General features: G+C 35.2%; 1 protein-coding gene across 1 annotated transcript; it reads right to left on the bottom strand.

Annotated features, from left to right (window-relative positions):
* Positions 1-6207: 6207 nt before the first annotated feature.
* Positions 6208-15874, bottom strand: LOC131643407 (methionine aminopeptidase 2B). Its single transcript, XM_058913623.1, has 12 exons — positions 15729-15874; positions 15328-15464; positions 13999-14035; positions 13808-13915; positions 12727-12826; positions 12121-12266; positions 11523-11614; positions 11325-11419; positions 9464-9560; positions 7016-7159; positions 6712-6929; positions 6208-6514 (listed from the first exon to the last, which is right to left on the bottom strand). Exons 2-12 carry the CDS (start codon positions 15452-15454, stop codon positions 6404-6406), a joined length of 1275 nt encoding a protein of 424 aa, XP_058769606.1. The 5' UTR covers positions 15455-15464; positions 15729-15874; the 3' UTR covers positions 6208-6403.
* Between the last annotated feature and the right edge of the window lie 533 nt (positions 15875-16407).

Here is a 16407-nt window from a genome sequence, read left to right on the forward strand (position 1 = left end):
GTAATATGGTCAAGTTATGAAGTATTATATTTTGGTCTGTTATGAACAAGTTATGTTATTTACTTTGGTTTGTTATAAACAAGTTATGTTAGAATCCTTGTAATGAACAAGTTCTATTATATTACTTTGGTTTGTTATGTTATATTATATTAATCATGAACCACTTTGGTTTGTTATGTTATGTTACATCAAGTGGTATAAGCTACATTGTTATAAGCTGCAATTGGTAAATATTAATGTCAACTGGTGCAAGCTACATTGTTATAAGCTGCATTGTCAATTGGTATATAAGCTGCAAACATAAAAAACATGCCAAATCAACATATTGTGAACAAATTGTTTCAACTATGAAATCAACATAAACTTCATTCCAACATCAAGGGTCAAATTACACGTCATAATGGATCTTTCAACACTTACACTAAACAACATTTGAACAACACTTACATTTACATCATAATATTTGACCCTAAACAACACTTACACTATATAACACTTGAACAACTGCATTTTATAACACTTGAACCTAAACAACACTTGAACACTTAAAGCATTTAAACTTTATTTCATTATTGTTGCAGAAACTAATGTAATTAACACCAATATGATTATCGACCAATTGAATTTCAACTGTTTCTTCAATAATTTCATCTTCATCCTCATTTCTTCTTCTTTTATGATAGAATCTTTAGCCCTCGATGTCTCATAATTCAAATTCTACAGTAATGACGAAATCACTTCCTTTGCCCTTGGTAAAGATAAAACAAAATTCGACACAAAGCTCGTAAGCTAATAATACTGGAAACATCAAGGTAAAACATTTCATTAAATTCTAGTTATTATTACTCTCGAGGCACAAAATACTAGGAAACGTTGCAGGAAATAAAAATGCAAAACCAAAAGAAAATCAAGTCAGATCATTTGAAGTCGAGGCACCAGGACCACCTACCTGAGTCACCCTGAAAGCGGACTTAAACATATCCAACGCCTCGACATAAATCACAACATCACATTAGAACTTCCTCACTTGTCCCACAACGCGTTCTCAAATTTCGAGCACGTCTCACATAGTCTACTAAAGAGTATCATGTAGCTCCCGCCTCAGATCAGCCACCTCGTGCTAGAGAGCTTTCAAGGTCTATGCTTCTTTTTAGTACTCTTACACCTGGAGAGTTTTGTCCTCAAAAGAATCAAAAACGAACCTGTATCACTTCTCTGCATCCCGGAGGAAACCCTCTAGTTTAGTCACACAAGCCACCACAGTAGAAGGGAAGCCATGTACTACTACCTCTTATAAATAATAAGCAGTTCTAACTTCCTCCTGCAGTGCAAGGATATCATATTGAAGATTAGTGCACATCAGCTTCATAGCTTCGACCTTCTTTTTCCAAGTATCTCTTTCCTTGAAGGAACTACCCAGGGCTAAAACATCACCCATCCAGTAGAGACGAGAGAGAAAATGGTACCAGCTTTAGACATAATGTGAGCAAGTTGAAAATATAATTCCATCTTATCCCCCTCAGGGAGATTTAGTATGAAGGATGAATTCAATGTCAAAATAGTAGCAGCAGCCTCCTCAAGAGTGTTTGGAAGCAGAGAAGAGAAAATATTCGATATCTTTATAAAAGGAGTCACCTCCCCGGGAGCATCTTCATGACCCGAGTTCATTTTGGAGAAGCCCCGTCACAAGTTCCTTATCTCTGGCCTTCTTTGAATAATTCAAAGGTGAGGGTGGTTCCTTCACTATCAAAATGGTTGTAGTATCCGCAAACTGGTCCACCTTTAGTATAGGAGTCGAAGCTTCTACAAACGGGGTAAGAGAAGTGACTGGAGCTGAAGCAATAATCGCCAAAGGAGTGGGGGAAAAAGAAGAAACCCTGGAATTCATCACACCCGGATGCTTTGAGCATCAGCAAGGTTGTATAACATGTTTAACTTGCATATTTTGTCCATGATATCTTCAAAACGCAATCAAGCTTGTAAAAAAAATGAGGACTTCGCTCTTACCAAAAATATTCCTCATTTTCTCAAGAGTAACTGCACTCAAGATAGAATGAATAACAATTTGTCTTTTCCTCACATCGGTAGAAGTCACCTAACCAAGGATGAACCCGTCTTCATGGTTAACCGGATGGAAGTGAATGAGCCCCTGATTGCAAAAAATTATCTAGGGAAGAATGCCTCAAGTGAAAAAGATCGAAGAATGAACTAAGAGAAGGGTTTCAAGACTTGTGCTCAGAATACAGTTGGAAGACCCTTATATGTGCCCATAACTCCGGATGAAGCTAGGAAGGAGCCACTTTTAAATATTTCAGGACGACTATATGAAATTCAGAAAAAGGAAGTCGGAGCCTTACTCTTGTAAATAAGCATTCATGGAACAGGACCATGCATTCACCAAAAGAACCGACCACTCTGAAAGGTCTCCAACCACAATGTTAGCATCGTCGAGGGCGGCCTCAGTGCTCAAAGTCGAGAAAGTACTCGCTACATTTGCATCTACCCAATCATACATCGGCGCGTTCGGCCGACGTCAAAGATTTAAATGTTCCAGCACCTCAAGATCTCCAAGCTCACAACCTATAATTTGCAAACAAACCTAAATAAAATCTCTAGCAAGTTTCCTCCTTTGCAAATTGGCTCATACCTCCTCTTTCGACAAGATAGAAGGGAGCAGAGAAACCTCAACGCAATTTACTCTTTCATCGACATTTAATATAAGGGCGTCCAATGACCCAGTATAAGAAGTGTCTTATTCCAAGGAATGCTCATATAGTCTTTCTGAGTCTGAATCGTCATATATGGATATAATTTATGGCCCTACATGATCTCTACTAAGAAAAGTGTGAGGAGAACAAAAGGATGGCCCATATGAAGTTTCCAATTCAAAATTACTCACTAAATTGGCAATGTTATCACTTATCCTAACTAAGAAAATAGGGAATGTTGAAGGAAAAACGTGAGTTAGAATAGTATTTGATTACGAGAGATTGATGAAGTAGGAGGAATGAAAAAGGTGGCAAATTTAAATCAAGCTCATAATCATTTCTAGCTGTATTCTCATGGAAGAAAAAACAGACATTTTTCTGGAAAATAACTGAAAGTTTGAAAGTTAAAAGGTAGTGAAACCATCCAAATATTTAACTCATTTTATTTATAAGCAACGAAAGTTGAAAGAGCAAAACCAACTATGAAGAAAAGACCCACAAGATCAACGACTAGATTTCCACTTATGAATATACGCCAACTTGAATGCACTCAAGTTTCCTTTCTTTATAAATATATAAAATAGATCAATATAAGTAAGAATTAAAATATCCTTTTAATAGAAACATAAAATTGATTAAAAAAATAAAAAAATATTTAAAATATAGCTAAATAGAAAAGGAGAAAAAAACAAGAAAATAACAATAATAATAATTTAATAAAAAATTAATAACATATTTTTTTGTTAAAGTTGTTTGATGTTAAATATGATTGGATCTTGTATTGGTTAAAAAGTACAAATGCATAAAAATCCTTAGTGGGTAAAGGTTGTCAAAGGTTTTAGGGTTTTATGGTATTAGAGCTAGCTTACATGAGGAGGTGGGAAACTCTATCTATGAAGTATATTGTGTGTGTTAAGGATTATATCGCTCTCAGCTTTAAGGTTGAGGTATTTATAAGGCTCCTGGGTGCTAACAAGAGAGGAAGTCAAGTTCAGATCCTCCACCTTTTCCCTTAATTTGTTCAGTGAGGAGCGTATTCTTCGCCATTAATATGGAGGATGGTTTTGCCACTTTCCTTTGATTGTACGTTTGGACTCAAACGTGTGACATGTGTCTTCTTCCTAATCTGAGAAACTTGGGCGCCTCCCCTTATGTGGGAGGCTAATTCTTTTTTGGGTGCTAGCTCTTCTTTGGATTCTAGCCCTTCTTCGAATGCAACTCTTTCTTTGGGCATTATCCCTTCTTTGGATGATAGCCCCTCTTTGGGTGATACATCTTAAAATCTAGGAAAATTATACTGATACATATTCCCTCAAGCACGAGGCTCAAAGAGGGTGAAGTAAATTAATTCAAGCAAGACGTGTTGTATTAAATTGGATACTCATTCACATCCCACATCAAGTAATGTGAAGAAAAAAGAAGTAAAAAATTATTATAATTATGAAATTAGTTTGAGTTTATTTACCACAACAATTCTATTTTTTTTTAATGTATTGGGAATTTGGATAGTTGTGTAATTAAAGAGCGTTAATAATTTTTCCGTCCAAAAATTAAAATTATGATGACATTCTATTTTTCTGTCCCAAAATAATTGTTGAGAGAATTTTTAATTTTACATCCAAAAATTGTTGTTGAAAGGGTTTTTAATTTTTTTATCCAAAAAATACAGTAATAAATAAATTTATTGAGTTTATTTTATTAGTTGTATTCAATTTTTTAAAATTTACTTTAGTTACATTCCCAAACATTCTCAACAACCGACAAGAGAGCAAAAGTTCCAATTAAAGTAAGAAATCACAAGTGTTCTACTATCTTTAAGTTTTTTTTTCTTAAATAATATTATGGCTTAAGCTAGATATTCTTTGTTCTACTATCTTTAAATTTTTTTTTCTTAAATAATATTATGGCTTAAGCTAGATATTCTTTTGTTTGATGGGAGAATAGATTTTCCATTATGACATATAAAACTATGTGGTACAAGTTCTTATTTTGCTTTGAAAAAGAAAAAAATCGACTGAGATGAAAGAATCTGTTAAGGACGAACCATATCGACCTTGATCAATCACTATGGAGGGACCCTATTTTTTTGCAAAATCATCTCAACACACGAGTATTATCATCTTTAGGGTTGTTTTCGGGTTGGGCCGATCCGAGTATTTAATCTCCCGAGAGGTGGACCACAACTCTAATTGTGTAAACCGAAACCGGACCAAAACAGTTATGGACTATTTTTTGGATCGAAACTGATCCGGTACATTCGAGTAAACTGAAATCGAACCAAAATATCGTTGATTGTTTTGTTTGGACCAAGATCAGACTGATACTTTTTCAGGCAGATACCCAGACCACCTGAAATAGAAAAAAAGTTATTTCCATAATTTAAAATAAACAATGATAAGGAAGAACAAACAAAAACTTCTAGAATTTCCAAAATCATGATTCACATAAGTATAATATTGAAAAGGAGGGACATAGTTGTTCAATTCTAAAAAAAAAACTACAAAAGGAGATTACATTTTTTAAAATAATCTCATCATATTTCAATTTCATTTCATTAGCAAGCGCTTGCAACTAATCATCATATTTCAATTTCATTTCATTAGCAAGCGCTTGCAACTAAGGATGAGGATTATTTGAGATGCTTGAACGTAAAACATGGTAAATGACAATTGAAATAGACATAAAGAACCGATAAAAAACGATTCAAGAACTTAAAGATGCAAACATGGTAAGGAATAATATAACAAAATTATTTTAAAAAATGGTTGAATACATTACAAGATTTTGGCTTGAACGATTCACTCTAATAGATAATATCACACGGAATATCACACTCAAGATTCAAAAACAGATAATATCCATATATCACACTCAACTTTCTAAAGTTTTTAGCTTGATCAAAAAGAGAAAGGGGGAAGAGGAGATCATCGGAGGCGGAGATGGAGACTTGGAGAGTGACTAAACTGAAGGAGTGAGAAGAAAGTTTGAAAATGAAATAAAAATATAACTTATACTAATAACTTCAGTTGCTTACTGGCTACTTGAGCTAGTTCTTGTTTCAGGTATCGAATTAAAAATTTATCCATTCCTGGACCACACCATATTTCGGTCAATCCAATGGTCCGATTCTATTAGGTCAGTTCTCAAGTGGATCTCGGGTATTCAAGTCCAAAAACAGCCCTAATCATCTTGTTGGTCACAAAGGATCTCAGGATCTCAACTGCAAGTACATTCAACGACTCTCCGCAATCCACTCCTAACAAATAGTGGATTTTTTTCCTCTCTCTCTATAGAGAATGCGCCAAATAAAAATAACAAGTTTCAAATTCAATCTCACACAACACCCAAATAAGACAACAACTGCAGGTAAGTTAACATCCCTAACTTAAATGGTTGTCTCAAATATACTTGCCTAAAGAAATTAGACACTGCGTGATGCATGATGGCATTCTTGTGAGACCAAATCAGATTGACCGCATAATGTTCTATAAATTGGATATAGCGTTAATAACATAGTTTTGTTGGTGAACGTCTTAAACTAGTAATATCACAATTGACAAAAATAAGTACTGTAAAACTCTATAAGACAGACACCTGTGAGTTACAAAACATAAGTGTTGAATAATTTGGTGAACAACAGTTTATAAGAAAAAGGTACAACATGTGTCTAAACAAAATACCACTTAAAGTTCGCATTAATAATCATCACCCTTTGATATAACTTCTTTGCATGTTGGTCGGAGTAGGATTGTATGTTCAAACTGTGATACATAGCTTCCTTTCACGTCACATAGAGGAGGATAAGGCTGCATGAAAGGAAGGAATAATTAGTCATTAATTATCATAATTTAAACAAGTAAATAAAGCTATCAGTATCGAACACTCTAAGGCTTTACAAGAGAGATTACAGATAATTTCCTTCTGATTGCAACCATTACAACATGCTATTTCAATTAAAAAACTTTTAACCACAAATTTATTGATTGTGTCTCCCATAATGTACCTGAACAATGCCTGCGTCACACAAGTTCTTCAATGCCATTAAGTATTTAGTCTCTCCTATGCGATCTAAATATCGTCTACAGAAGGCCAAAGTGGAGAAGTTCTTGTTAATAGTTGCTAAAAGTTGCTTAGCTCTAGGCAATCTCAGCGGCATATGACCAACATCAAAGTTTTTCATGTAGTGGCTGCATTCCAGGTCTTCTCGTACGTATCCTTTCCCTGAATATAACATGTAGTGAACATTTTTGTCATGTATTATTTAAGTCAATATAACAACGTCCAACAACTGAAGAAGCTACTATTACCAGTTGACCCAAAGGTTTCAATAGCATAAAATTCTCCCTCTTCCATCTTTGTCTGCTCTCCACCTTTCACAATGGGAACGGATTTACCAGCATGAATTTGATAGCTGCCAATGCTATGTCCATTCAAATTCCGTATACTTTTAACTGCAATGATAGTATGATTGCATTATACATCACAATCTATATGACGCATAATACTGCTAAACATTATACTGAAACTGAAGTAAGCAGACAAAATATAAACACTTGTGAGTGGGAAAAACAATTCTTTGGTCTTCAATTATTGAAGCCCATATATGACAAAATCATGTCGAAAATAGTTATGGAATTAAGTGAATCCAACATCAAATGTACAAATACTTGATTAGTTAGACAGATACCATTACGCTGTTGGAAATAAAGGTAAAAATAGTTTAAAAAGTTGCAAAAGAAACTAGCAAGTCAATAGTAATGTGACCAGTAAATCAAATCCCAAAGTAAAATTTTTAAATTCAAGGTAAATAGTGATGGTTCAGTAATCAGTTGTTCATTTGAAGGCTTTTCTATTTGCCAAAGCATATGCCCAAGTGTTATCTCTAGTGGTGAAACCTATTGCTGTTTGCTTTTAAGTTTCTCTTGCTAGCTTGAACAATTTCCCCTTTCATCAACTTTATTAGTTATACTTCCTAGTAAGCATACTCTAAGCAAGGCATCTTTATCTCAAAGGAAATACATCCTTGATTTCCTTACAGAGATAGCTAAGTTGGGTGGCACGGCTATTTGAGCACCCATAGAGCAAACTACAGGACTGAGAGTGATGAAGAGATCTCAAGGGAGGAAAATGCCCAGCATCGAGACTTTTGAATAAACTCTTTTATCTATGTTACACCAGGTAAGACGTCTTATGCAGTTAATTTAGTTTTCATGAGTGATCCACGGGATAGACGCGTGCAGGCAGCTAATCAAATTATTCAGCATTTGAAGGCCACTCCAATAAAAGGCCGCTCTATAAGCGATAGAAATGATTTGGGTTGGTATTGAAAATTAGAGGGAAAAAGATTTGGTGAATGATGCTTTTAGAGTGAGTTATCTGCAATAATCTCACAGTGCTGACTGCCTGTTTTTGGCAGACAATTTCATATAAGTTCAAAACTCTGTTTGGATGAACAATTTACTTCATATATGTTCAAGACTCTGTTTGGATGAACAATTAGACTGTGTTTAGTCTTCACCTCGTCAATGGTAAGAGGATTAAGTGGCTCCAGAGTGATGAAAAAATGAGCTATTATTCTTCAGGCAAGCCTTCGAGAATGTTATCCCATAACTTACAAGAGCTTGAACATCCAATAAATCTTCGAAACGCAGAGCTTAAAATTGTCGATTTTAACCCAGGAAATGAGAAATTGATCTTGTCGTTCCCATAAACAGTAGGACTTTGAAATTCATCCAGCCTCTTGATCCTCAACCATAAGAAAGTTGGGAAGAACTACTGGATTGGAGAGATATTCGTAGAGACTGTGAAATTTGATCACTGGTTCAACCCAAAAACCAATTGACATTACAATTACATGCGAGAACGATACTGATAGAGCTGAAAAAGTTACTAATCCAAATGCAGGAGTCACCTGAGAGTGATGGTTCAATGGTGGAACGTTGATTGAAGATGTCTGATGGCATGTTGAGGCAGGGGAGGAGGAAAAAACTAGATGCCAATAGGGTTTCAGTTTAGGCTCTATTCCTTTCTATTAATAGACAACTGAGGTAACTAATGTTAGTTACAGTTGCAGAGGATCCTAACAATAGTTGCAGTGGGATTGATAAGATACGCAAAATATCAAGTAATATGTACTCCGTTATATTCTTTTAATCTTTTCAACTATTTATTTTCTATTTATATGGGAAATCGCAATGTGTATCAATGGTATCAACAGCATCAACAAATGCCAAGGAAGATCCAACTTGAACCTGTTAAGAGTCCCACATCGGACAATAATGGCCTGAACATGTCCTCATAAGTGGGGGCAATCCTCACCCTACTAGCCGATTTTGTAGGGTTGAGTTAGGCCCAAGCACATTTCTTAACATGGTATCAAAGCCTGGTTTAAGATCCGGTGGGCCACCTTCTATGGTTTCCGCTATCAGGTCATCCGCCATTTATTTCCACGCTCGTCTAGTCCTGAGCGTGAGGGGGTGTATTAAGAGTCCCACATCGGACAATATATGGCCTGAACATGTCCTTATAAGTGGGGGCAATCCTCACCCTACTAGTCCGGTTTGTAGGGTTGAGTTAGGCCCAACCACATTTCTTAACAGAACCCTCACTAGATGTAGTGTTTCTGTATTTGAAGTTCCCCATTTCATTTGATGATAAAGAAATGTAAATTTTGTATTTGATCATTATGGAATATACATGGGGAAACATGCAAACCAAATAAAATGAAGACAACAAATGTCCTACAAGCATCATACCTTGATACATCTTCCCATTAATCTCAACCTCATATGACTCCATGACCTCTTGAATTGCAGCACCAATGTCACAAAGGCGCACATCGATTCCAGCTTCCTGGATCATGTTGGAGGAATCAACATATTACAACACAGTCTAATCGGAGCAAAAATCAAAACAACACACCACACAAATCAAACAGAAAATCTGTCTGTTTATTATCTTCACATCAATAAAACTTCTGAGCAAGCACACGTACATAAAGTCATAAACAAGTAAGTACAGTTCATTAAAAATAAAATAAGATATAGATGTAAATGCTACAATAAAATATGAAACATGTGTATTTATATATGTACAGTGTCAAAAAGACACACTAGTTCTACTAATTCCCTGAACAATTTTGTATAGCTGCCCAAACTCCAAGTATATCAGAAATGGAAACTCCTGTAACCACTAACCAACAAACAGAAATCAAAGAAGCCTAGATATTTTCCCACCGTTAGTTTAAAAACAAAGACATACTCTTAAAGATGCAACATTCTACTCTAAGGAAATTAGCTAGAAACGCCATACACCATACTCCCAAAAATTATTACATCATACCAGTAATAGACTTTGGTTTCAGGCCCAACTCAATATAGGATCTCAACACACCTTTCACACCCATAACTTAAGCATTGTTTCAGCCTTTTGCATTGTTTCACACGCACAATCTGATCCCTCATTCCGGTACTGAGCATTCAGAATTGGATGTGATATTAGTAAAAGATAAAGGCCGTTAACTAGAGTCTCACAGTCTGCCACCTTCCTTTCCAAGATTATTATGTGGACACTTTACAGATCTATCTACACACATTATGTGCACTGCTTGATAAACTCAAGTTCATGATTAATTTATTTGACAAATCCAACCTGACTTTGAGAGTGAGTTATATTGAGAGTAACTGAACTTGTTTGTTAATTGGGCCACAACTCACAAATTAAGACAAGGCACCTAAACATGACCAGCAATGAAGCACGGATGCACTAAAATCTTGGCCGAATCGCACCCCATATGATGCGATATGACATCAATGCATATCGAAAAGTATCCGAATTTTTTATTTAAAACACAAAAATTCTGATACCACGGAGACACACCACAACATGTCTCCAATACACCACGGATCTGGAAGTATATCTTACAATTGTACATTTTTCAAGTACATCAATCAAAACTTTTCCTCCTTAATTACTTTTCTCTCAACTCTAATTACATCTTCTCTCTCCTATTCAATTTGTGATGCACTCATTTTATATTCTTTTATTGTTACCATTTTTTAAGATTGGCTGTTTCCCATAATTCTTTACCAATTATCAATTGTTGCTAATTCAATTTCACGTGTTAGTGGGTTACAAATTTGAAAGCCACACTATTTACTGATGATGATGGTGAAGGAGGAGAGGACATTGATGCTACTCCAATTAGTTTAGGTTTAAGAGTATTTAGTAAATGTGTTAAAATTTGTGTTGAGTTTGGTTTTGTTAGACAATAATTTAACTAGTGTCTAATTTTATATTTAACATACATATCTTAAACACATTGTATCTTGTATTTTTCAATGTCTGACGTATTGCCGTATCGGATATGTATCGTATCCAATAACCATATTGTGTCTGTGCTTCATTGAGGACCAGTATTTGAATTAATCTTGTTATTTATTGCTTTAGACACATGTATAGACGGTTAACATTGTTTCAGCAGCTAGTATTTGAATTGAGCATTTCGACTTATTTAGTTATATTAGAAAAATGGTTTCATTACATGATGTAATGCTCTTCTTTTGACATAAATGAAGACCAACCTGCCACACAGTTGAGTATTTTTCTATTAAGTACCTTAATACCCGTATATGTTGCTTCCCTAGAGGCTTCAAGCAGTGGATCAAACATCGGGTTGAACGCCACAGTAAAAGCACAATCAACAATATGTCCTACAGAGAAAGTTCATGACAAAAAGTTGAATAAAGTAATTATAGATTATGAGCACCATTATCCCAGAAATTCAAGTCCAGGAAAATATTCCTTGTGTATTACCATCTACATGGGTGCCAAAATCCAACTTCATCACATCATCATACTGAAGAACAGTCTTATCTCCCGAATTAGGAGTCCAGTGAGCAGCAACCCTGGAGAGCAATAATCTCATTAACAAAATTCTGGAAAGAAACCGCAAAATAATAAAAACCAGTCTTTTTCTACAAGGTGAGGTTGACTACAGTGATCAATCATCATTCAGATAAAACCAATTCTTTACAGAGGCCGATTAAAAATATGAATACTTTTTAACAGTTTCACTCCATGATCTTGGTCTTCATTTACTTCTAATTGTTAGTTAACAGCAATCAACTCTCAAAATTGGAGCTTCCACTCATCTTCTCACAAGTCCAAACCACTTCAGATAAACGTCAACCTTCTTTTTTATTCAAGTGCCACTCCTAAGTTCTACCTACTTCCTTTCTAATACATTCATTTATAATCTTATCACGTATGACCATTCATCAAAGAAAAAAATGTCTCAGCTTTGCACTACCTATCTTGATCTCTTTTTGATCCTTTATCACCCAACCTTCGGTACCATAACCCGAGAAACCATAAAGAATAACAGATAGAGAACGAAAGATTAAAGTTTTACCAATTCAAAGAGCACCCTGTGGGGAAAGCAATGCCTGCTTGCAGGCCATCCTCAGATATTAGCTTACGAACGGTGTTCTCTAAAGTTTCACACATATCGGTCATCAACATTCCAGGCTTTATAATGCTTTTCATATACTTCCGAACCTACTCAGAGACAAAGAAACTTGAGTATATATATGAAGTCACTGATATAAAACCATGATTTATCATGGAACATATGTACTTTCTACCAACTCTTCATTAGAGTTAAAAGAAAATAAACCACATCCAAAAGAAAATTATTAGACAGAGAAAATTAGATAGTAATTCATTGGTTGATATGTAATGAAGTGGGGGACGTAAATGCGGATCTATCACGGACTTTGTAAATGTGAAGATTTGATTTACACCCCAGATTTCTTTTCATGCATTTCAATATAAATTTTCTCAGATGTTCACCCTGACTTCAGAAGGAATTAAAGACATGGGGTCAGATAGATCCATATTAATTTTTCATCCACTTTTCCCTTTTCATTTCCTCTTCCCTATCCAAATAATGAACAGTCCAAAAACTACTCATCAAAATACACGACTAATGCTTGAATGTAACAATCTAAATTGCAACCTGACGATGGACTTCAGCTGCTCGACGGACTGAATTATAAATTGGTTTCTCAAGGCGCTCCAGCTCTCTCTTCTCCTCTGATGTTGTTCTCCATAAGTTACTAGCATATAAATTCCAACATAAATATTAAGATTTTGAAAGTTCAAAACAAAATATGGAAACAAAATGAGTATAGGAAAAGAAAAACAAATGTATATATTGTGGCAGGAACATGACACCCAAGTAGTTGTAAATGTTGTTCACCCCAGGAAGTGTTTAAGCAATGCACTTCTTGGTTTGGCAAGTAAATCCACCCACGTGTTAATGGTGCAAAAATGAAGTTAGTTCATGAAAAATCAGAAGTGAGTCTAAATAGATTTTAAAACCTTCTTCACTATTTTTTATTCTCTGCAAGCTTCGTAATTGTAAGGAATTCTGTCGTTATTTCAAAAACTTAATGACACAAGCTTTGGAACCATAAAGTCTTGGGGAGCAACATCATTTAGTGAGAGGTCGTTAATGATACAATGAAGTGTGGAATAGCCATGTCTAAAAACACTACAGCAGCAGATTAGCCGCTGAGGTGAAGATAGCAGGTACAATTAAAAAAGTTGAAATACACAAATGCTTAGGCTCAAATGCATCTGGGTATCTCTTAGAATTTGGATCGGGCCTCATTCAACCCCACAAAATCAGCTAGTAGAATGAGAGATGCCTTTCACTTATCACCACTATTCATACCACATCACTATCTAATGCAGGACTCTCAAAATACACCTTGTGTGTCCAAGACCGGACACGTGACCTAGATGGCCCAATAACAAATTGATAATGGTTGGCGATACAAATTCGGAATATTCTGTGATACCGTATAAGAATTTGGGTTGAAAATAATTCAACCTCACAAAACTTACTTATAAGGTGAGGGTTGCCTTTGGCTTATAACCACTATTCCGATGATATCACAATCCAATGTGGGACCCTCAACAACCCCCATGTATACAAATATCATTTTTTTAGTCACTCTAAATTTTGGGACTCAAACCAATTTTTCATGAAAATGTCATCATATATTGCTTAAATTTATATATCATCCACTTACTCGTCTTTATACTGCTGAATTTCACCTTCTGGGAAATCTCCAGAAGGGAAAAGATCAAGAACAGGAATTGATGGTGGATCTGTCTGCTCAATGGGTCCTTTCTTTTTCCTGACCACAGAATGATAAAATGAGATCTTCGGTAAAAATGCACTATTTGGAGAATAATCATTAAAGGCAGAAGAAGCCCTCACTTGCTTTTAGATTTCTTCTTTTTCTTCTTTGTAACTTCTGTTAGAAGAGAAAAATGCATTTCAATTGAGATCAATAATAAGACAGGTACATGGTATTATATTACATACCAAGTGTAAATAGTTCAAAAATAAAACATCACTACTTCACAGACTAATATAATAACTGCATCACTTAGCGTAATTTTGAGTTTCTTACTAGAGAAATGCCTATACTTCTGACATAGTCAATTATTAGGGATCCTATTTTTTCATGTTCAGAGATCAGACAATGTTTATAGAAAGTAGCATGCTGTTTTAGTTTTAACAATGAAGAAACATGGCTATTAATATACAATTAATTAAAAATTATTAACCCAGTAATGGAATATCATATCTAGAGTGACTTGATTATGATAGAGAAGAGAAAAGCAATAAAAATAAAAACCAGGGGAGAAAAAAAAAGTGAAATAGAACGAAATAAACAAGTGAACGATCTATGAAGACTTAGAATAGGAGAAAGCATTCTCCTTCAAGAGTTTCCCTTAGAGCTACAGCTCTCTTTACCTTAAACTAAAAATATGTGCAACACCACTACCCCTTATACCTATTTATCTATCAAACTAAACACCACTACCCCTTACACCTATTAATCTAACAAACTAACTCCCTTTAACTACCTAGCTAAAAATTTGCGCGACACCACTACCCCTTATACCTATTTATCTATCAAACTAAACACCACTACCCCTTACACCTATTAATCTATCAAACTAATTCCCTTTACCTACCTAGCTAACTGTTCTAAAGGTCCCTAACTAAGGACCTGTTTGATTTGCTCATTTTATGTTGTTATTTTCATTGAAAATGATAGATAAAATGTGTTCAGTTTGCTTATAGGATAATAGGATATTCCTAATGTTGAATTTTACAGTTTAAATCAACCAAAAGTATGAGAAATGGAACCTTGATAGAAATGAATATACTAACACAAGGAATGAATAAAGCATTAAGCCCTAGTATATTTCTTCTGTAAAATATTTATGTGCTCACAATAACCAGCACGTCAAAGTGAAATTAGTAATATTCATAACAGGAGAATTCATTGGCATATTATACTGTATTAAACAGATAACTTCATTAGTTAAGCTATACAATTAATGAACAGCATAATCAATGTAGCACCGACTCCTCTGAAAAAAGAGGTGTCTGTGTCGGTATCGGACACCTGCACCAACACTTGTAATTACATTTAATTTATTCATCTTTTCAAATTATTACTTGTGTCGCCGGGTGAGTGTCAGTGTCGGGGTCGTATTCGGAGTGTCCTGCTTCATAAAGCATAATTATTACCTTTACCATCATCTTCTTCTTTCTGTGGTGACAAAGAAATCTCAGCAACTCCTTCTACAAGACTTGGAACCTCTTTAGCTCCATTTTCTTCTGACAATATATCTGAATGAGAATTTTCCTCCGCCATGGATGAAAACCTACGTGTTCAATCAAAATACAAAGTAAGTTCTCACATACAAACCGAAATCATATTCATATACGCTCTTTTCCATGTACTAAGACATGTTATCGATTGCATCGATTGAACACAAAATCGCGGAATCGAGGTGTAGAATGAAGCTCCGCTGTGACGCAATAATCTGGTGCGGTGGCGGCTATAGCGCCGAAAATCGCGCGCGGTGGAATTGGATCCTCGCACGCGTCACGAGAGGGAAGGAAAATTTGATAGATATCTAGAAAACCTGGAAGACTTTCTCGCTGTTTCTGACGATCGACTCCCTCCGGCGAGATTTTGCTTTTTCTACGGCTAAGCTGAGGTCAGTGCGAGCTGTGCGTTCTACAATAGTTTTGTTGTCCTAGGGTTTTAATTGTAAGAAAAATAAATAAATAAATCAATTTGCTTTTTTTTTTAATTAGTAGTTGATAAATTTATTTTCTTTTACAACAGAGCAACGTGGATCGGCAAGGTTAATAAGTTATTGTTCAAGTTAATAAATAAGTGAAAAAGTAGTTTAAGTGTGTGAATAAGAGAATGTTTGAAATGGCGCGTAGTGTTTTATATAGTGTGAGTTGTTAAATACAACACCACATACGAATTGTGATTTGATCATATTCAATAGTGGGAAATATGTTGGGGGTGAAATCACGTGTCCTTTGCTAGGTTGAGGTTCACTTGTTCAGTTGTCTTTCTGTGTTATATTTGTTATTATACTTTCATTGTGGGTTTTGTGAGTGGGACATAACAATTGCCCTTAGACATTGTTTTTGCTCATAGAACGAGAGTTTGTCATGCATGCCTTTAGTTAGGCTTCTATTTGAAGAAAATGGAAGAGCCTTAATAGGACATCAATAACATTGGAAACATGCGCATTAATATCTCCCTCGTGATTAGAAAATGTTTTGCAAGGAAGTCTCGACGAG

Source organism: Vicia villosa, linkage group LG1, assembly GCF_029867415.1.
Source record: "Vicia villosa cultivar HV-30 ecotype Madison, WI linkage group LG1, Vvil1.0, whole genome shotgun sequence".
In the NCBI taxonomy this organism is placed as follows: Eukaryota; Viridiplantae; Streptophyta; class Magnoliopsida; order Fabales; family Fabaceae; genus Vicia; species Vicia villosa.